Source organism: Sander vitreus, chromosome 15 (genome assembly GCF_031162955.1).
Source record: "Sander vitreus isolate 19-12246 chromosome 15, sanVit1, whole genome shotgun sequence".
Lineage (NCBI taxonomy): Eukaryota > Metazoa > Chordata > Actinopteri > Perciformes > Percidae > Sander > Sander vitreus.
Window position 1 is genome coordinate 23,946,013 of NC_135869.1, and position 22,770 is coordinate 23,968,782.

Consider the following 22,770-nt stretch of genomic DNA (forward strand, 5'->3'; position numbering starts at 1 on the left):
TTTTCTGCTGGAATGGGACAAAAATAATTGCAGGGTGTGCAATACTGTGCGCAACCCTGCAAAAAGTGCATAGGAAGTGCTTGATTTAACTTGCCAGAGCTTTAACAAAAAGTGTGCACATGATATTTAAAGGTAGAATATGTAATGAGACGCCCCGTTCGGCATTGAAGTCAATGGGAAAAAGTCTTTTTTGGCCAGAGGGCATCACGTGACGGGTCGGGAGATGTACTTTCACTGTTTGGCCACAATGTTCAATTTGCTTCAAAGCCAGGCGCCCTTCCTGGGGGCCTCTAGATATAAGATGCTGACAGGTGAGGTGGCGGTTGGAAATGAGAGGGCTGCATAAGCTCTGCATTGTTATTGGCTGGGGGTTACACCCCCAAAACACCCTGATTGATCAAAATACAGGCAGAGGGCAGTGTCTCTGATGGATAACTTTTATAGTAGTCTATACATTGTTAAAACATTACATATTGTGCCTTTAAGCTCTGACAACACAATTACTCTCAGTTTATTGCTGATAATATGATGTTTTTGTGCAAATGCAATGGCTCATCCATAAAAATAAGCTACATTATAACTGTGACCTTTCTCTGTCAGTTTCATAACAATGGTGCAACTGATAAGAGAAAGTTAACAACATGTTATATTTTATTTTTATGGGTCCATTTCTGCCCTCATGTTCGTCATTTACAGCATTTTTTCTTGTCAACGTAGAGCACTCTGTTGCAGCGGGGGCACGTGTGGTACGCATCCTTGAAGCTTTTCAGGAAGAAAGGAATCAGACAGCAGCAAAGGACTAACCTGCAAAACACACACACACACACACACACACACACACACACACACACACACACACACACACACACACACACACACACAAACACACAGTTAGTGTCATGTAGCTGTAGCAAGAATTTGTTTCGACCATTATGCATTTGTAGTTTTGATCATCTGTTGTTTACTATGTAAAGTGTACAGCTTGTATAACAGTGTAAATGTGCTGTCCCCTCAAAATAACTCAACACACAGCCAGCCATTAATGTCTAAACCGCTGGCAACATTTTATTTCAGTTAGTCTAATAGCTGGTTTGATTTGCATTGAGAGATGATTTTATGGAAAGTACCCCATGCCAATCTCTAGGTATGGTGAAGGGGATGTGATGATGTGGGGGGGCTATTTTAATTCCAAAGGCCAAGGGAACTTTATCAGGATGCATAGTATCCTGGATCCATGAAATAACTGGCCTTTAAAAATATTAATCTGCCTGCCTCTATGGGAATTTAACATAGGGGTGTACTCACTTTTGTTGCCAGTGGTTTAGACATTAATGGCTGTGTGTTGAGTTATTTTGAGGGGACAGCACAGTTATACAAGCTGTACACTTAATACTTTACATTGTAGCAAAGTTTAATTTCTTCAGTGTTGTCCCATTAAAAGACATAATGAAATATTTACTAAAATGTGAGAGGTGTACTCACTTTTGTGAGATACTGTAAATCCTGCATGAGATTTTAATTTTTGCAAGAGATCTGCTGTCAAAAGCAAAAAGACATAAATATCCTCCCCCTTTTCGGACCCCCACCTTACTAATCATAATTTTCATACAGTCCCTATTACAACTTTGTCTCAGCTCTTTGTAATGATACAAACCCTCTATCCTTAGAGTAAAATCTTTAACTTACTATGATAAAGCCAGTTTTACTTTTGGATCTTTTTTTTTGATAAACCACCACATTTATTACATTATTTATCCACTGCACCAAGATTTTGTAACTGTACTCAATCTCCTAGTCATATTCACTTCATATGAGGACAGGGAAAGTAGTCCCTAGTGGACTTTTAAAATACTTTAGATTTAAAGTGGCAACAAGGTCTAATATACCACTCTACAAATGTTTGTCTAGTTTTGGTTTCCACTTGGTACATACACTCTTATTGTATGTAAGATGTGTATATTTTTGACTGTTTAGACAACATGGACAATGTCATCTTGCACACTTTGAGAACTTTTGGTGAAGGTGAGGGTCACATAACATTAAAACCATCCGAGCTGATTTCAAAGCAGAGGCCTCGAAAACCCAAAGAGTTACTGTGTGTCAGCTTTTGTTTGATTATTGAAACTTTGTTCGGGATTTTACCCCACTAAAGTACATTTCCAATTGGAAGGTCCTGCATAAGTCTTCTGTGTGCACTGAACCTTATGGAAACTTGGAGGTAAAAGAGATCTATGTTGTATGAGGTGATCTGTAGGGGCCCAACAGCCCTCAAACAGGTTAGTGTGCTCACGCCAAAAGTCCAAGGACAAGCACCCTGAAGTACACACTCACCCGCAGCAGATGAAGAGTAAGCACATCAGCCAAGCGTATGTCCCGGCCTTGTAGGTGACGTTGGTCATGACCTGCTGCTGGCAGGAGGTGCAGGTGGTCATGCCGGCAGAATGCCCCAGCGCTCCGTCGTAGCTCACAAACCTAGTTTTGCCATCTCCAGATTGGAGACCTGAACCAGTGCCGCCTCCTCCGCTGGTGTACACTGATAGAGTGAGAAGGGGAGGGGAAAACACGAGGAAGGAGGGTTGCAAGAAAGAGAGGATGAGAAGACGAGAGGGAAAGTTAATTGACTATGTACTAAAGTAAATTGTAGAAGTTCTAGGACGTGTTACATTAGGTGTGAGTTTACCTGGCGTGGAATTAGCGGCGCTCTCTGAGTTGGACGGAGGATTGAATGGAGTGTGGACGTGGTAAACTGTCACATCCTTCTGACCCTGACCATCGACTAGACAAGAAGAAAAGAAAAGAAAGAGAAATGCCAGAGGAGGAGAGACAGAAACGAGTTAATGAGACAATCTGATGATGATGATGATGATGATGATGATGATGATGATGATGATGATGATGATGATGGGTGTTAGCCATGGATGTATAATTAGAACGAGCATGGTGTGTTCAGGTTTACCTGGTATGATGTAGGGAGGAGGTTCTTTTTTTCCAGACGAACTCATTGTGCTGCAGAGAGAGAGAGATAGAGAGAGACAGAGAGAGAGAGAGAGAGAGAGAGAGAGAGAGAGAGAGAGAGAGAGAGAGAGAGAGAGAGAGAGAGAGAGAGAGAGAGAGAGAGAGAGAGAGAGAGAGAGAGAGAGAGAGAGATAGAGAGAGAGAGAGAGAGAGAGAGAGAGAGAGAGAGAGAGAGAGCACACAGACAGAAACAGATTGTTACAAATGGTGCTCCTCCTTATTAGCAATGAATAATGAATACAAAATAGCATATGAAACAGACCTAAGATCTTTCTTAGTACTGTAACAAGACTTTTCCATCCCCTCTCCCCTCATGAGACAAGTGTGATGCTGCTTTCTGCCACCTGATGGAGCCAGAGCCTGACTAAAAACATCAGGATCGCTGATGAAAATGCCTGTCATCTCTGACTGACACATATTATGTCCAAGGTGATGGATTAGTTGTTAGCACAAGGTATTGTAATGCATTGTATGGATGTTTCCTAATGTAAAACGCCTGGGCGGGAACTCTTGGGTGTGATGGCTGACATGTTTCAGTTGTGGTCGCTTTTTTTTTTTAACCTCTGTGTCTGTTCACACTGAAAATGTAATGAAGACGGCTGAGACGAATCAGGGATGTATTTTTTTTATTTGTAATATTTAGATGATGATTTATCAGAAAAGTCATACCTCGACATCTAAATCCCCTCTGATTTCTTTCTCATTTTACTATACTGCTTATGCTTCATCAGTGTTAGAATTGTCATCCTCGTTTTGGTAATATGCCTGTATTACTTATAAAACTGGATTAAATGTTTCTTAAAATGATATGAGATGACCCAACAGATCAAAACCCCATGCGGAATGGCGACTCCGCTACTGACAATAAAAAGGTTGCCAAACATAAATACTATCAAAAACAGCGTTTCATTTGATATATAATATTAATAATTTCAAGACTGACTCTTACAAATAGACTTATTGTTCATAATTAAACCCAAAGAGTCATGAAAAAGCTAACTCCTTGGTCAACAAAATAATAAATAGAAATGGAGTCGAATTAAGTGTTGAATGTCTGTCTATAATAACAGTCCTGTCAGTCCAGATGATCTACAGTAAGTAGTTATTACTCTACAGCTCTGGACTCTGATGAGTAAAATCTCTCTGTATGCGACATGAACTCATTAAAACATAATTAGTATTCGTGTCATGTGAGACCAATCCGACCCACAAATTACCAAACACTGCCTTCTCATAACTTCATAATTAGGGTACAATAGAGTGTGGAACAAATGTGTTAGGAGAGAACTGAACATTTCTTTTATTATTATTAATGTAATTACAATTCAAAAGTAACACATCGCTTGCACTTCATTCGAGATTTTGTACTGATGGGAGAAAAACATGTTTGTTTTAATGGATTCATACAGCTATCTCATGACTGTAGCACTGTGTAGATTTGAGTAAGTAAGATATAATGCCTTATATACAGTATATGATGTATAAACTTCTAGCATATTAACAGAAGAGTTTAAACTTCCCATACAGGACGAACCGGCAAAAAGATGCACACAACTCTACCTCTCTACAGTTCTCTCTTCTTATTTTGTCTCCCTTTTTTCCTCCTCTATCTCTTTCCATATAAACACAAAACACAATCTAGCATGACTAAGCATTTATTTTCCCCACACAAACATACGCTTGCTTGACTGTCATTTAACCTTAACCACTGGCCCGAAAGTCAGCTTTTCCTCAATTTTTGACATGCTCTTTGCCCTTAATTGGACAACCTATCCCCAGTTAATTGGTGTTTAGTCTGAAATGTGTCCCTAAATGTAGCCTACAAAGAACACACACGCACAGACACACAGACACACACCCATATGTTGGTGCAGGAATGCAACCGAGCTGCATGCTTCTCCATTTGTCACAGACCAAGGGTGTGTCACTGCTGCCTCGCACTAATATATCTCAAATCTGTTGAGTTTAATTTCAAAAGTGATGACTAGACGTACATGAGAATTAGGGAAATACGTCACTTGAAAAGAGTTAACTTGTTTCTCTCTTTAACATTTTACATTCCTTCCAGCCTGATTATCTGAAGCAATCTATGTGTCTATTTTGATAAAGAGCTACAGTAAAAGCTGATTGACAGGGTTGAAGCACTGGTCTCGGATAACTGGCTGAGTTGTTTTTTCATATGTTGGCTGTGTATCTCACTAAGCAGCTGGTGCAGCATTTATTGGAAAGTTTGGGCGTGTTAAGTTCAGTTCAGTCAAGGAAACAGTTGTTTCCAGCTGCATCAGTGTTCTTCTATCTCAATGAGTGAAAACAAATCATGCTTGCAGAAGCACTTCAAAGTGTCTGAAGCAGTCATGGTGCAGTCAGGATCCTTGAAAAAAAGTATCCAATCACAACAGTGTTTCTATCACCATGAAACAAATAGATGATCAGAAAAGGGCTTAATTGAAAAAGTAGGCCCAATACTCAAATCATTTCTCTGCTGTTGTTTCTGTCATCAGTCAGACATAAGGCTGCTGATGAAAGCATTGTTGGAGTGTGGCTTCCTTAAGATTCTTCTGCCACATTGCAGAGATACTTTAAAATCCCAAAGGGGGAAGGTTAGAGGCTGCTGATCAAACAATACATCCTCTGTAAGAGGCACAGTTTCTTCACTTAGGTCAGGTATCTGGGAGTGGATTAATGGAGAAAGAACAGATTGTGACCGATCGAGAAAAACTGGCCCAGTTAATGAGCCAGTTTGGTTGGGCTGGGTATCGGTACTCGACACCTTTATGGTATCGACTGAAAGAACCCAGTAACAAGTTGTATTAAAACTTCTCCACTTGAACCATACCTGCATTGCATCCTTTTTGTACCCAGATTTAGAAAAAAAATACAATTTGCATGGTTTTGCTCCCAGCCAATCCCTGCAAGTGTTCGATTAATTGCAACATCCCACTACTGCAGCAGATGCAACCCCTATAGTCTGTGGTGTGATGAAGTTAAATGTGGTGTATTTCACAGAGTTGTCTGTTCAGATATAAAATATTTGTACTGTATCACTTTAAGGGTACTGGTATTGGACCTGGCATCAAAAATGTATTAAACGATACCCAGCCCTACAGTTTGGTGGGTTCCTTTGCAAAAACAGATATCTCTGTTTTGTTTTTTGTTTTTAGTTTTTAAGTTTTTTTAATAAATCGTGTTTATTAACCTGGTCTTATTATATTATCATATCAGCTGGTAGTTTCCGAGAGAGCTGAACACCCATGTTGTGTTCGATGAAACTTGTTCATCCAGATGCCAAACACATCTGAGTCATATGTACATACTCTATGTGGCATCTAAGCTGGTCATACCTGACTCTCATGATGCATGTTAATGATCAGTTGACAAAAGAGGGGGTCATTCAGAAGTGGAAAATTACCCAATCATTAACTCATCACTTCAGGGAAAGTCAATAAATGAAAACAACTGTTGAGAAAAACAGCTTCTTCATTCAGAGCTCAAGAGTTCAACTAAATGTTTTTTTCCCGTCTGATTTTCAGTCTGACCCAAAATCAGCCAAACACACCGTTCAGCCCACAGTACAAGCTTCATTAATAGTGATTTAATGTGAGATTTAAAGTATAAAACAAACAGATGAATATTCTGTCCTTGAGACTTTTCCTTCCTCTATCTCAACTTTCTAATAACTACCAATCCTTTCCTGCGTAAGCATTTAGCGCACAGTTGATTGGCTTCAAACTTAAGAAGCACAAAATCTGAATCTGTAATATGAAATCCTCTTTTCAGTAGTACATCACATATTAATCTCTGACAGTCTTACCTTGGCGGGCTGTCGCAGTCTGTATGCAGAGATGTGTGTGTAAGATGTTGCTGGTGTAGAGTCCAGACAGACTGTAACTGTGACATCCACCTGTCTCACCTGTACTTCTACAAGCCTCTCCCTAGACACGCCCACAGCCTCAGAATCGCCAGTTTCCCTCCTGGTGCTTCGTATTTCTGCAGACTATTTGAGTCTGAAATCTGACCGGAAGGCCAACAACATGAACATTCTCTTAAATTTTGACAAATTCCCCACAAAAATGTCATGAATTTAATGTGTTTGTCAGCATGGAAGAGAAGAACAATTGCATGATAGAACAAGATGTAGAAAGAGAATAACATGCAATTTTTAACCTGTAAGGAATCTGAAAAAGTAAAACAGCGTTTTGACACTTTTTAAATACTAATTAAATTAGATGTAATGTGATAATTGGTGAGCTTGTTTCCAGTCTTGTTATGCAATCAACTGCTGCCTGTACCCTTATGCCAAACAGATATGAGAGTCGTATCACTCGTCTCATCTATCTCTCCGCCAAAAGGCGAGTAAGTGTATTTCCCAAAATATCAAACTATTCCTTAAAGGCTTGCATGATGCTTCAAATGATAATTGAATATTGCTCTTTTCAAACTTTTGTTTATTACAGTGCTTTTGTTTATTACGGTAAACACACTATGGAAGTAGATCACAAACATTGCCACACAAAGGACCTACAGTATGTACAAATCCAACCAATCCCTTGACATTGTTTGACAAAAGGCTACAAGGAGGTAGTGAATGATGCAGTGTTTGGCTATTCAAATTGCACACAATGCAATGATTGATTCCAAATTGTGCCTTTGGGTGGCATTTTGCCTTCTGAATATGGCACACATAGTTGTTTTATTATACAAACCTTCCTTTTGTTAACATAATTGAATTTCAGCTCAAAAGATGTTTGGGAAGTTTTGCAATATCTTTCTGTCAGCTGGGAGCAGGCCAGTTGAACCACATTTTTCTACTGTTAGTCACTGGATCGCAGTACTGCTGGGGGTTGAGTGGCCTGCCTAAGCACACCTTACATGCATGTTCAGGCTTGGTATGATGAGGGAGGCTGAAAAATAATTGTTATAATTTTAATCAACACAGCCCATTTCTAAAGGCAGACTGCATCAACCCTACTGACCTTTTATCATTACAAACTAATGCTGCACGAGTAAACCATATGGGGATAGGTGTCATTTACGCTGGCGACATGTCCCCACCACTTCTTTGAAATTGTCCCTTTTGTCCCCACCCCTTTTGAAAGCTAATATATTAAATAATGTTCTGAAAAACAGAACACAGAAAACACAGATACGTAGAATATGTTTTAAATGTGCAGAAAGTTTTGAACATGAGCAGAAATCGTGCTGAATTATTATAATTGATGTGAACAGGTGCATTTTTTGAATAAAAAATCACCAGAATGCAGGAAACGTGTTTAACACAGATCAATTCCTGACTAAAATCTGTGCTCTTGTTGACTGTTATCTGTGCAGTCAGTTATTGTGTTTAATGTCGAGTAGACCTTTTTTTCCGATTTTGTATTTCCCTTTGATGAACTGTTATGTTTTTCCTGACCTGTCGTAATTAATGTACTCTGACCTCATACTAATCTCCCTATTAGAAACAAAAATGTCCCCACCATTTTTCAACACAAAGTGACACCCTTGCATGAGGGTTTTTATTGTTTTTTCTATAATAAAGATCCTATAAATATATCTTCTTTCCCAATTTTTCCTTCGTACCAACACACCTCAGGTGGAGGAGCTACAGTAATAAAGGTGTGTGTAAGAGTGTGGGGTGTTGCCTGTGCTCATGAAGTCAACTGGGTGAGGTGGTAGTGTGTGTGTCTGTGTAAGTATGTGTTTTGATGAGCCTGATGAACAACATTCCAGAGAAAAGACCAATCGTTACAGTATTTTACATTCCGTAAAAAGAGACCGTAAAAAGACTGAGGTGTGTGCATGTGTGTAGGTTAGGGCTGCACAATTAATTGCAATGTTATGGAAATCGCAATATGGACTAGTGCAATATCCAATCCAAATCAAAGGGAAGCGGGGGGTGTATGTGTGACACCATTCTGAATTAAGTATTGTGGTGCTGAGACGTACGAGAGCATACAACAACTTCAGTTCCCCCCGTGTAAACTTAACAGGCCTGTCTGATGGCATGGTAAAGTGGTGAAAATATTCTAAATAAAGCGTATATTAAAACTAATATAGATTAGTTTTAGGTGGGCCTTTTTTTAGGTGGCTCAAATATGATTAGCTGCTGCCCCTATCCACAGCAGTACATTGCTTAGCTTTTGTGTTGGGACTCCTACCTGCTTCTCTAAACTGGAGGCCGGCCGACCGCCATCTACCGTTTACACTGACTATGGATATGTACCTCATACAACCCCACTATCCCCATAATATATGTTTTATATATAAAACATTTATTTATAATCAATCACTCTTAGCTTCAAGTAGACGAGAAGTATGCCCTCAGCCTTAAAACCACTCTTTAAAAGGTATTTTAAAAATGTGAAATGTAGCTTGGAACAAAGCCCCAGGGAGCCTGACAGGTTATCAATGAAGCTATTTCTTTTTTTCTTACAGTCCTAAAACAGCCTGTAGTTCAGTCATGGCTTGTAGATAAATAAGCAAGCAGAGGAGAAAATATAAAAATATTTTTTTTTATTTCTGTGCCAGTGAGAAGCAATATTCCTTGACAGAAGAAAGCATGACTAAATAAGATTTTGTTTCTGGCTAATGTTTTTTTCAATGTATATGTTGCCTAGCCATTATATTGTGTTGACATAAAATCAAAGATGTCTAATGCCAAAACCCTCAGTTAAATGATATTGAACAATGTTATAATCAGGCTTAATTAAGAGATATAGTTGAGTATCATCTGCATAACATTAGAAGGTCAATACCTATGGGCAGAAATATATGTAACTAGAAACTGAATTTGACTCATTCATACTTGCATACATAATTGCTTAACTTGAATAATTGCATTGAAAAACTGATTTCTGTGAATCTGCATTCAATTGCTCTTTCTTAACAACTGCATGTGTGTCTCTTTAAACTGAATTTGAACTGAACTGGAAGTATATAGAGAGTTACATTTTTAGTGAGGATCAAAAACTATTTTAAAGCAACTGAATTGAATTAAATTGATTTCAAGTTTATTGGAATTCAGTTCCAAACAAATACATTTAATTTTAATTTATGCTATTCAGTAAATTCAAGTGCAAACCATGACAACAATTCACACAACACAACAGCAAATCGCCACAACACGACAGCAAATCACATAACACGATAGCAATTCCCACAACACGACAGCAAATCGTCACAACAAGACAGCAAATCATCAAAAATGACAGATACTCCCATTTAAATTATTCCTTATGTGTGTAACATTATAAAGGCACGAGATCATCCGTTGCTGCAGTGAACTGTTGGTTTGCGCTGCTTTCTACAGTTGGACTGTTTGTTTTTTAATTATTTCTTTCAGGTGGGTAAATGTCACCGAAGCATCTTGTTTTAGTAATGTAGTTAGTCTGTCCATTGTGGTTAAATTATTATTTTGCTTTGTTAAATTAGTTAGCGGTATTTGTTATTTTTGCAAATATACAAAATTAAGTAATACATAAACTAAAAAATAACTGTTAAATACTCCAAAAATATGCTATGTGCCACACAACTAATCAGGACAGGGATCAGTGTCCTGGAGAATATTAGTTCTCATGGCCTCCCATCCTGTCATGGTGTCATACCCAGGTGTTTCCCATGACTATCACCACATGGGGCCATCACATCAATAGTCGGGCATCAGTTGGCACGTGAGGTACACATAATAACCCTATGTAATATATTGTATACAATATCTTTGAAAGCATGCAGACTTAATATTCAACCTATCAGGAAAGAGGAGGGTATAGTTAGACATATTAAAATAGCCTCTGACTCAGCAGGTATATAGTTAAAATATGTGCAAGAGTGTCTGTTCATCCACTATCTTAATCTACCTGCTTCTTTGCTGCCTCACTTTCTACCCCTACGCTTATCTGTCTTTCTTCTTTTATCTACACATCTGTTAACCTGCTTGTCTGTCTTGTAAAATATTCACCTTCCGTTTTATTTAAATGGATACATGTGTTGTATCACGTACATCAATGAAGTCATTATTGCTCTCAGTTCTATGTCAATCAGATAAACTCTGATTGTAAATCTGTCTAAGAAAGTCACAGATATTTTAGTAACTCTTTTTGTCATGGTTATGCTGGGAGCTGATGTGCAATTTCACAAAAAGGGGCAAATATGATTTAGTAGGCTACAAAATTGATTCATATTTTATGTTAGTGTGTCACAAACACCTCAACTAAACCAGCATTACACACTCAAAGCCTTCAGGCTAATCACCTTAAGAGATGCATACCAATACAAACATGTATCTTTTAGTGGTAGGTAATGTGTCTGTGTTCATGACGATCACCTGCAGGGTATTATTATAATTATTTTTCCAGGAATGTGTCCTGTCTAACAAGGTGATAAATGGTTATCTGATAAGCTCAACAGAGTGCCAAAAAACAATGTAATGTCTCATAAAAGGTTTATTTTATTAGTCTTTGTCTAATCTAGTAAACATACACAAGAGTAAAAGTCAAAAGAGTAAAATACACAACAGATATCCTTATGATTTAAGTTAGCTACTTAAAGATATGGTACCAACAACTAAACTCCAGAGCACTAATATACTGTAGCTTCTAGCTTAGTTAGCAGGACACTGATCATAGAAAAACTAACATCTACTTAAGCAATTGTGATAAAAGAGTACCTCTAGATAATGCTCCAATAAGGACATTTGGGAAGTAAATAAAAGTCAATATTTGGCTGGACACAGAGCTGACAACATGGTGGATGTAACAACGTCAGTTAAGCAGCTATAGACCCAATTACAACTTCCGGGTAGAAAACTCCTGTGTCCCGCAGCGCTGAGTAAACAGGGGCGAGGAACAACTGGACAGGAACAACGGGACATAATCTCATTTCAATCATCTAAAATGCATGTTTGATGCTTTCATATCTCAACACATTTACTAACATTAGGTTGGTTGGTCAACCGTATATCTTTACACGTTACAGTAACAGCTGAAAAGGAATTTAGAAATAAACCAGTTTGGCAATTTTACATATCTACGCAGTTTAAATTAGAGGAAGTGGACCTGGAAGTGATTGTTGTGTATCATCTGTTTGACACACACACACACACACACACACACACACACACACACACACACACACACACACACACACACACACACACACACACACACACACACACACACACACACACACACACACTGTATTATACATTTCTTAGACAAACACCTTCAGAAATGTATTCATCAACCTGCTAGGGACTGCAGAAGAAAATTATCCTGCATGGCTAAATCTGGCACATTTACATGTTGGACTCTGTGCTCATGTTGATTAATGTGCGTTGTCCCTTTTACTGTAAATAAAGAAATTAATTATACATTAATTGTACACAATTAATATATTATATATTGACAACATATATATTAATATATATTATATAATTGTGTTTATATATAATTATGTACAAATAATACCGTGACAGAAATATCTGTGCAAATTCAATGTCCATAATCTATCCATACAGTAATTCACTGCAGTGATTTAGCAACATACAGGTGAGTCCTATGGTTTTACTTTAGAACTATGAGGATGGGGAGGCAGCGATGTACATCACTGGCTGTGAGTGAGATTTAAACCTATGACACTGCACTGTGGCATGTGAACTGGCCTGCTGAGCCACCAGTGTGTGCCGGCAACATACAGTAACTTCCTGTCCTCATTTCTAGGCCCAGAGAAGGTGATGACAGTTTGTTCAAAGGATTAATGAACATTTAAGGATATAGTATTATTTATTTGCTCTATTGTACATATATTCAGATTTTGTAGCTGATGTTTTGAAGTCTGCTGTCAATGAATACAACATATATAATATGATCACATCAGAACAAATCATTTTGTGTTCACTGGATCCCACTTGACACAGATACTATCTGTGATAGTTTTTTAGCACAAATACAGCACATTGTGCAATGTTAGCTTTCAAATTTAGTCTCCCAAATGTGACAAATGAAAACACATCATGGACAATTTATGTAGCATGTAGACAATCAAAAATTGCCCCCTTACTGTAATCTTTAGGTCCTGTCAATCTCTTAGATAGTTAGTATATGCTCTTTAAAGAATGTGATGGACAGCTAAGCTGACAAGGCAACAACAACTGTCAGTAAATGTAACATTTTTACTTTAAATATTTACAGTAATGATGAATATTGTTTTTTAACTGATCAGAAGAGCTGAACAGGTAAGTGATGAACAATCGTCTTCTGTTGATACATGGTTGCACATAGTGTTCAGTGCATATTGCTTTCAGACATGTCAGAGTGTATTATGGTGTAAATTCCATGGCTGCTTACCTAAGAAGAAGGGAGGCTTTGTTTTTAGAGGTGTTTGTCAGTATCAGTCAGTCAGTTTGTCAGTTATGTTTCATCAGTGTTGCCATGTTTGCCATGTGTTCATTGTGTGTACATTGCGTGTACATCAGTGGTTAAATATAATAATATATGATGTATTACCTGTCAATTGGTGGAAGAAGTACTTTTACTTGATCTTTTACTTAAAGGTCCTATGACATGCTGCTTTTTAGATGCTTTTATATAGGCCTTAGTGGTCCCCTAATACTGTATCTGAAGTCTCTTTTATATAGACCTTAGTGGTCCCCTAATACTGTATCTGAAGTCTCTTTTATATAGGCCTTAGTGGTCCCCTAATACTGTATCTGAAGTCTCTTTTATATAGGCCTTAGTGGTCCCCTAATACTAGGATGGGAGATGGGGGTGTGGCCTTGACCAACTGCCATGCTTCGCTTATTTTCAAGCCATGATGTCTCTCTCTCTCTCATGGGCGGGCCAAATTCTCTGGGCGGACAAAGCAGAGAAAGGGGAGGTAACCTTTCCCCTTATGACCTCATATAGGGAATATTCCAGATCGGCCCATCTGAGTTTTCATTTTCTCAAAGGCAGAGCAGGATACCCAGGGCTCGGTTTACACCTATCACCATTTCTAGCCACTGGGGGACCATGGGCAGGCTAGGGGGACTCATATTAATGTTAAAAAAAACCTCATAAAGTGACATTTTCATGCCATGGGACCTTTAAGTAAAAGTAGCAAAACCACAGTGTCTGATTAAAGTATTGCAATATTTATATACTTGCAGTATTACGAATTGGAGAAAATCCTTTATTACAGCTTTTCTCCATTATAGAAACATAAAAAACAATTCTGAAAACGTGAAGCTCATGTGTCAACAACAAGACTCCAGAGCACAGAAATAAAATGAGATTAATTCTATTTCTATCCTCCAGACTGCTAAACTCTCATCACAATTCCATTGTTTTCACTCAACTAGAATCAACCGGGACTGAAATCTTAAGGATTGTCACTCTCAACTATAACATGTTTTTACTTAGATGTGTAAACAGTGATCTGCTTCTTGACCTAATGGTTTCCATCCCGTACAACATACACTCTCTCTTTTTAGACCCTTAATATTGATTGTTACATATTAATCAAAAGGATCACTTTGCAGTAGCTCTGTTTTACAGGTACATCTTGGGAATAATTCATTTCTGATTGAAGGGATCTTCAGTTTTCAGCTTGACTGTGCAGTGGAATTACTCCTGTTGATGGTGAACGTACGTCCTGTCCTGAAATAGTTCTCTATTTCTTCCAGTGAGCGGCCGCGAGTCTCTGGGATGCACACTGCGTTGAACAGCAGACACAGCACACACACCACCGTAAAACACAGGTAGGGCACGTACAGGCCGTACCTGTCCACCAGGTGTGTGAAGGCGTGCGTGAGCATGAAGGCCGTCAACCAGCTGACAGTCACACACAGACCCGAAGCAACGCCCCTGGCAGCCAGCGGCAACACCTCTGACATCAGCAACCATGTGATTGGGCCCCATCCCATGGCGTATCCTAGGAGATAACCAACAATGTGATTACAAAGCAAACAGCTCATTAAAGCAGATGATGTCATAGTACAACAAAAGCACTCATTGTTAGGGCACAGTCATACCATGTTATGTTTTGAGAGGTTCATCAGACTCAGCTCAATTGGCTAAAAATAACTAAATTATATGAAAAAGGTACAAAAATAATTAGTTGTGTTTAGTTCTGATTTTGGACAGGTTAGAGCAATAATGTTTTAATCTAAGTAGCACCACAAAACCCTTTGTGAAGTTTGAAATGTTTTACTAATTTAGTAAGGCCTGATAACATAATTGAAACCAATTTAACTGAATAACCAAAACCAAAATGTTTTATGACTATGACAACAAGCATGTTTTTTCAACAAAACGAGTTGCTCGCAACACTCACCAAATATAAACACCATGGTGCTGATGAGAGGAATGAGGCCTCCTGCAGTTTGGTGGCTGGCATCCAAAGTGTTTCCAATGGCATTTTGGGAGCTGTAGTCCCAACTCATGGTGTGATTAGGAGGGGCGGGGCCTGGAGGGCAAGGTGTGGTGTGGGAGATTATTGTCAGAGTCAGAGAGGACAGGAACATCAACAGGCTTGACGTGTACAGCAGGGCTTTGCGTCCCGCCCTGTCCATTAAACTGGCTGCCACGGCAACAGAAAATAGGCGGACCACACCTACAATGGCAGCATCATACCTGACAGACACAGAACAAGGAGAGGTCAGTCAAATGGTTCTGTATCTGTAATTCTTTCTTTTCATTTCATACAAGCAATGCAAAAAGCAACATTTACAGGAGAAATGAAAATAAAACCAAGAGACAAAAAGGAGTAGAATACCAACACAAGTGGTAAAATAAATAATAGATAGAATCGATATCCAACCTGGGCTCCAGGGAAACTTTGCTTTGGGAAAAGATGGGCTCCAGGTAGACCAGGATGGGCGTGATGCCCGTCATTTGCTGCAGGAAACGCATCACCACTGAGATGATGATTGGCCGGTAGTAGACGGGTGTGGCCAGCTGCGACCATGTGACTTTACCCTGCGTGTTGATGCTGTGCTGCATTGGGAGACACAGAAAAACACATGTTGTATGTGCGTATTTATTTAAAAAAACTCAAATGGAATAGATCTTTGCCTCAAGCATGTATACCACGGAAGTCAATGTGTGAGTATGATGTTACCACATTTAAACCGTGTGCCTCTTACCTGTATGGCACTGAGCTCAATGTTTGTGTTGTAGTGTTTTCCCCTTAGCCAGCGGAGGGCCCTCTCAGCCTGCTGCTCTCTGCCCTGAGCGAGGAGCCTCCTGGGGGAGCTGGGCATGAACGCCAGCAGCACAACCATCAACACAGCTGGCACCTCCCCCGCCACTGCCAGCCACCGCCACGGTACCACCAGACCTGCACATCAAAATGTGATATGATAGCACGAGCAAGCGAGAATAAAAGCAGGAAGTAGACTTGTGCCTCTACTTTTTCAGGAATTGTAAGCAGTTTTGGATTAGAGTTTCAGCTAAATGTATAAAAAAAGATAGTAGTAAATTAGCATTCATGCAGCAGTATTGGTATGTTCCTACCCATGGCGTAGAGCGCCAGGGCCCCAAACACAGCAGTGATCTGAGGGCAGGAGCCCATAGCTCCTCTCACTGCTTTGTGGGAGATCTCTGAGATGTACACCTGTGACATAAACACACAAAGGACACACATAGAGTTACCTAAACACAGTATTAATTCAGAAATAGTTCAGAAAAGTTGCATAGGTTAAAACAAAGTTTTTCTCATCATGGTAACCTACAGGAATGGATGCTGCGGTCATCCCCCCGGCAACGCCTGTGAGGAAACGGCCCACATGGAGCATCCACAAGTCAACAGCCCCTCCCATCAGCATGTATCTAAAAAACACACACACATATACAGACGGGAGTTTTTAAAACAAACAGTACATGCAGACTCATACACAGACACAATGAGCCATCTATCAATAACAGCATCTATGGATTTCAGTCTAACCAGAAAGGAGAATGTACAGTGAAGTTATGCGAAAGGTGCCAATAATGAATGTCTACAGTTTCTGTTTTGGACACACAGTATGCAGTTTCTCTGGATTTTCTTACATCACGATAGACATAAATACAAAGCATGATAAACAGGGAAATAAAATGTAGTTTTGCAGACAAGAAGTTACATTTAACTAAAAACCATGCCACAGATTTTACATTTAAAGGCTCAGACTAAAATTCAGATTTTCAGATCATATTGTTGTCTACAAACATTGGTAGAATAATATGGATTATGTTGTAGAATGTATTATATAATGTTTCATTAGATATAATAGAATACACCATTTGAAAAGTTAAGCTATGTGTCCCTAGTGCATCATATCAGCTAGGCCTACCTATCAGCAATGGTGGAAGAAGTAGTCAGATGCTTTACTTAAAGGTATGTATTTCATTATTTTGTGGTAATGTCTGAAGTTCTACCATGGACTCTGTAACATTTTTTTGTGGAAAAAATGCCTTGGTTACCTTGTTTCAAGCCATTCTAGCGTGGTATAGAAAGCCTGCAGGAAGACTCAGCTCGCATGCCTCTGGAGCAACTAGGAGTTAAGTGTCTTGCTCAGGGATACATTGGTTGATGTATCGCAGTGGGAATCGAACCCAGGTCTCCCACACCAAAGGCGTGTCATATCCACTGCGCCATTGCCACCCCTGCCTGACTTTGATTGGCTTATAGCTAGCCAATGAGAGCCTGGCTATCAGCATCCTTTACCCAGCGCAACTGGGCGAGCTCATGAATAGTAATGAGCTCAGGCAACACCACGTCAGACTGATCAGCTTTTGTAATTGGCCTGATTTCTCCACTTTTCAGTGGCTAGAGCTGACAGAGGAGGTAGCAGTTCATTTTCACATTCACGACATAACACAAACACATATGGACCTAACATATTTAAAAAAAATACAAGTCAAAACGGTTTTGTGTGGCAGGGCACCTTTAAGTAAAAGTAGCAATACTATGGCGGAAAATACTACAATGTTACAAGTAAAAGTCCTGCATTCAAAATATTACTCAAGTAAAAGTATTATCAGAAAGATTTACTTTAAAGTGACTATATGTAACTTTTAGATGTTTCTGACACTGTGTAATTTTTCATCTGATGATCATACATGACATGTAACAGCAAACGAGTCTAACAGTGAAAAGAACGCTACTTTTATATAGTTTTTATTAATGCCTTTGCCCGGGTCCAATTTTTCACACAAAGTCACAAAAGTATTTATATAATTTATATTTATTAATAATAATAATAATAATAATAATAATAATAATAATGCATAATATTTTAGGAAGTACAAATTTATTTTTATGTAAATGTATTCCTATATTCCATCCACAGGTGTTTTCACTTATGTTGCCTAATTTAACCTTTGGACTGTGTGGGAGTGTACAAAGTACTTCACTTGATTGACATCTCTTGGTTTTGTTGTTATGTACCTGTTGGGATGAGACACCCCATCCTGTTATGAATCTTATTACTTCACAGAGTAATGATGACATAATTCCAAAAAAAGCTTCACCTGAATAGAAGTCTAATCAGTCAGAGTAATTCAAACATCTGTGGCTGTGCAGAGCTTTTAATTTACTAGTTAGTATAGAAAGTATAGATGTAGAAGAGGGAGAAGTGCCATAATTCCCTCTGCAATGTAGTGGAGTAGAAATTGTGATTAACTACAGTACTCAAATTAATCTTAGTTGCATTCCAACACAGTTTGATGGTTGTATGTTGTGACTGAGACAAACCCGATAGTCAACGGCACTGCTGACATCATGATGCTCAGCTTCCGTCCAATCAGGTCGTTTAGCAGCATGGCCCCCAATCCTCCGGCCGCTGCACCCAGTGTGTAGATGGAGCCGAACCAGGCAGCCTGCTCCGTGTCCATCCTGAGCCGAGGGTCTGCATCGGGGCTCTTGAGCTTCGGCAAGACCGGGGATGAGTAGACCAGGGAGTAACCGAAACTGAAGTTCCCCAAGACGGCCGAGAAGACGGCCAGGAACAGTTTGGAGTTACTGATCTGAGGTGGAAGGACGTGGACGGAACTTAAACTCAGAGCATAAGCTGCATACATAGATACTATAAGCTACAATATTATATGATGATTAAAGTGTTAATGTGTTCAGTTAAAGTTAAAGGGAAGTTTGGATCACAGTTGCACTTTAAATGTATAATAGTCAACACGTGTGTAATAATCAACACAAAGATAACTATGGTTATATTCATTTAAAGAGTTTAAAGAGTTAAAAGGAGGTGGAAACTGAACACTGCCTGCTTCTATACTCTTGCTGACATCATTAGTGATATCATGTGTATAAAGTGGGTTGTTTAAGGTTAAATGTTATGTTAATAAGCATTTTTTGTTGTTGCAATGATTAGGGTGATTGTGCAGTAGATTGTAGGATCTGTTTAAGGCAGTTGTTGATTGTCAGTTAAAAGGGAAGGAGTTTTTCCTCAGTTAAGCCAAGTTTGAAATTTTGTTGTTTTCTTTTCATTTTTGGAGTTACATTTGCATCATGATTGCAATGTCAAGTGTAAATGAGTCCGCCTCCTTTCATCTTCTTAAACTTTCTGGGGCACACTGCAGATAGACATCTACTGTAAATCCATCCGCTGCTACCTACTACCTTATGTACTTTACTCATTTACTTTGATTTGATTTTGTTCATGAATTTAAACTTTAAAAAAACATGGCTGACCACCCAGCTCCATTCACTCCATCAGGACATTTTCTTCGGACAATTCAGCGAAGAATGAAACCATACAAAAAAAACTGGAAACAAAACCTTGGCCTTAGGGTTGCCAGGCCAGTTATGATTAAGCCAAATGTTGGTGCCATCTAACTAACATCTACAAACTGGGGCCGGTGGTCTACGAAATGTTTTGGTCCCACTCCGCCCCTGGTTGTGCTAACCTCAGCCACATTGCCCTCAGCCTCGTCCGCATCTCTGGCCAGACCTTCAGACCCTGCCTTGCCCATTCTAACCTTTTATATACTGTCTATGATTCTAACCGACGAGCTAACGTTAGCTTGTTAGTAGCACGGTGCAAGACGTTTTATTTTATTTCCTGACAACTGATTGATTTGCTTGGATGTTTAGCACCAGAGCTTTCTCAACATGTCCACGGATGCCGTTATTATTATTATTATTATTATTATTATTATTATTATTATTATTATTGCCTAGCTACATCCATGTGTCGCGCACCCCGCGTCCGCGCACACTCCACGGTCAAGAGCGTAAAAAATAACACTGACGTAAATAGTACTTGTCGTTTTACATCCCAGTCACACGGAGTAAATTGTAAAGTCACACACACACACACACACACACACACACACAGCACACAAAACGAAAGGACAAGACATAATTTAAGACCTTTGTAAACGAAATTTAAAACTTTGTGAACTTATTTTTAGAATATTGAATTTAAGACTTTTTTTAAGACTTAAGACCCCGCGGGAACCCTGTTATAGTGCATCGCTTACACATAACGTTAGTTGCATTGATTAAAAACTGCAACAATAATAGGCTGCATCGGGTGGCATAGCAGGCTATCTGTTCAAGCCATAGGTGGCACCCAAATGAATGACCTTGTGGTAAATTAAGTGGCAGCACTGCGTTGCCGATATGTGGAGAAGGAACTTCGTTGACACTGTTCTTGATTATAAAAAAGGTTTATTACATCAAAGATTCCAGCATCAATTTACAAGCTTCTGCAGGAGCTCGGAGAGACGACCAACCCAATCTTCAAATATTGTCGCTCTGAAGTTCTGCGGCTATCTCATTGTATATATTCTGTGCATTTAGTGGGGGTGTGAGTATATGCTTGGAGTAGGGAACTGACCATTTAAGGCCCCATACATGGTATAGCTCCAACAAAATATCTTCTGTCTTAGGGGGCCCCTTCTAATGTTAACAGTTTCCAAATGTTTCAGCAACAGTAGGATAAAGTTCATAGGAATTCCCTTATATGGCAAACCTTAAGTCAAAGTTGTAAATCTTCAGATACCACAACCTCCCCTGACAAGAGTTCGCGATAGTAAGAAATTGTATACATTAATGCACGGAAAAAACCTAGCCTACACTTCTTATGGCCTCGCACATAGAGCTCACAATCGATCATACCCCAAAAAGTTCAACAGATTGGCCTACCTTATCAGCTGTCTCGATTGTGTCACTATAATCCAAAAACTTTTAGACCGTTCTTTAGTCCTCCAGACGTGTGTTTTTAGAGCAAACGGGCTAATGAGACAAGCGTAGGATACAGCAACAAAGCAAAACTCATGGCTGACACATCTTGAGCTGTCACTCACTGATTGAGACACAGGAAGTTCTCAAAAACACTAGCTGTAAACATTAAACATCACAAAAGTCACATTCATTCAACGGACCTAATATTTGTAGTTGCCTTACAAAAAGAAAAAGAAAAAGTGATACAGACGCCCCCCCCCCACATTTTTTTCTCATCGGATCTGCATCGATAGATATGGCATTTCTAAAATCCAATTGACGGAAAATCGTCATAGCGACGGAGAACTTTAATCCCTGCACTATCTCTTCTCATCACTCGCTCCACAACATTGTTAAATCAATCATGCAATCAATAAATCAATCAGTCAATCTGAAATCTGTGGGCTATTGACGAAATTTAAAGATCCATTAAAAATAAATGAAATGTTTCCAACCCTGGATTCAGATGATGTTGGTCTTCTGTTCAGCAGAGAAGTCTCTTCATCCATGTCTGCAGCAGGAAATATTACTAATGTCAAAAGAAACCCTGCTCTAAAAAACACTGCCAGACGAAAACAAAGTCTATCCTATTCCAATGAAGCTTCCAACAAAGGTGACCCTTTTCTACAGGCTAGGCTAGAAAAATGAAAGCAAGCCGGTTGAATATAAAGACTATTTTGTTTAAAACACCAATATCTATTATTAACTTCCATGTGGTCCAGGGTTTTCCAGGCTGACAGACTGAAACTGACAGAGGCTAGCTACATGTCAAGTAGTCACAACGAAACACACAACTGTGTCTACAGTGGACTTTCACAAGTGAAACTGAACTGGAATGTGTAGTGTAAATTATTGAACATTTTGAATAGGCAATACACATAACTGTTGAAAAGATCATTTATTGAATATTGACTTTTTAATCTGCTCAGTATGACTTTGATTGGAGCATTTAAGTAACCAATTAGTAAGTGTGGCCTTTTACCCTGATTAAAACTTGTTAACGATTACACATTTATGGAATGAATACCGTCAGAATACACTCAAACTATTTGCAAGTGCATCAACTTTGTGTTTTAAAATACATAGTGGCCAGATTGTTGGTGTCAATAGTTTATTTTAAAGCCCAGTGTAAATGAAGCCAAAGTGTTGCAATTTGGTCATGAACAGAAAGCAGAAGGGAGGGATAAACGGCACAATTCCTCGATTGGGCCAGTCAAAGAAAAAGCAGAAGAGGAAGAAAGGAGCCAGAGCCCCCTGCCAGTTGAGTCAGAGGGAAGAGGAAAGTAGAAGCTGCTTATCAGCCCACGCACCATGAGATTTACTGTACTGCTGTATTAGTACCACATGCGAGTACACTAACACATGAACACACAAATGAAAGTATACACTTTTTCTACTTGTGCGGATCGATACAGAACAGTAATAATTTGAATGAATGCTTTGAACTTTATCAATAGAAGATCCAGTTAAACTCAAAGTGGTATTGTAGTGGAGAAAACCCATGGCAACATCACTCTCAGCAATTTAACATCAATGAAACTGGTAGCGATCCATTACTCT

The 22,770-nt window shown here is 39.1% G+C and overlaps 2 protein-coding genes across 3 annotated transcripts; both read right to left on the reverse strand.

Moving 5' to 3' along the window:
- Positions 1-423: 423 nt before the first annotated feature.
- On the reverse strand, positions 424-6,935 carry litafd (LITAF domain containing). The gene is made up of 5 exons (XM_078269541.1): positions 6,827-6,935; positions 2,957-3,006; positions 2,681-2,776; positions 2,332-2,533; positions 424-804 (listed from the first exon to the last, which is right to left on the reverse strand). Exons 1-5 carry the CDS (start codon positions 6,910-6,912, stop codon positions 687-689), a joined length of 552 nt encoding a protein of 183 aa, XP_078125667.1. The 5' UTR covers positions 6,913-6,935; the 3' UTR covers positions 424-686.
- Positions 6,936-11,435: 4,500 nt separating this feature from the next.
- On the reverse strand, positions 11,436-22,004 carry slc2a6 (solute carrier family 2 member 6). Of its 2 annotated transcripts, none has more exons than XM_078269730.1 (8): positions 21,666-22,004; positions 18,724-18,995; positions 16,721-16,817; positions 16,503-16,602; positions 16,133-16,326; positions 15,808-15,983; positions 15,322-15,620; positions 11,436-14,919 (listed from the first exon to the last, which is right to left on the reverse strand). In XM_078269730.1, the coding sequence occupies exons 1-8, from the start codon at positions 21,717-21,719 to the stop codon at positions 14,591-14,593; spliced, it is 1,521 nt and encodes a 506-aa protein (XP_078125856.1). In that variant the 5' UTR covers positions 21,720-22,004; the 3' UTR covers positions 11,436-14,590. The 2 variants fall into 2 exon arrangements, with proteins under 2 accessions (XP_078125856.1, XP_078125857.1); XM_078269731.1 differs by lacking the exon at positions 21,666-22,004 and adding an exon at positions 21,133-21,594.
- Between the last annotated feature and the right edge of the window lie 766 nt (positions 22,005-22,770).

Bases quoted from the DNA above. Each gene is read 5' to 3' on its own strand.
- litafd (XM_078269541.1), bottom strand. From the start codon at position 6,912: ATGTCACAGTTACAGTCTGTCTGGACTCTACACCAGCAACATCTTACA. The intron at 2,534-2,680 runs GTAAACTCACAC...TCACTCTATCAG, and splicing joins CGCCGCTAATTCCACGCCAG to TGTACACCAGCGGAGGAGGC. The intron at 805-2,331 runs GTGAGTGTGTAC...TGTGTTTTGCAG, and splicing joins TTACTCTTCATCTGCTGCGG to GTTAGTCCTTTGCTGCTGTC.
- slc2a6 (XM_078269730.1), bottom strand. From the start codon at position 21,719: ATGGATGAAGAGACTTCTCTGCTGAACAGAAGACCAACATCATCTGAA. The intron at 16,327-16,502 runs GTAGGAACATAC...TTTGATGTGCAG, and splicing joins CCTGGCGCTCTACGCCATGG to GTCTGGTGGTACCGTGGCGG. The intron at 15,621-15,807 runs GTTGGATATCGA...TGTGTCTGTCAG, and splicing joins AAAGTTTCCCTGGAGCCCAG to GTATGATGCTGCCATTGTAG.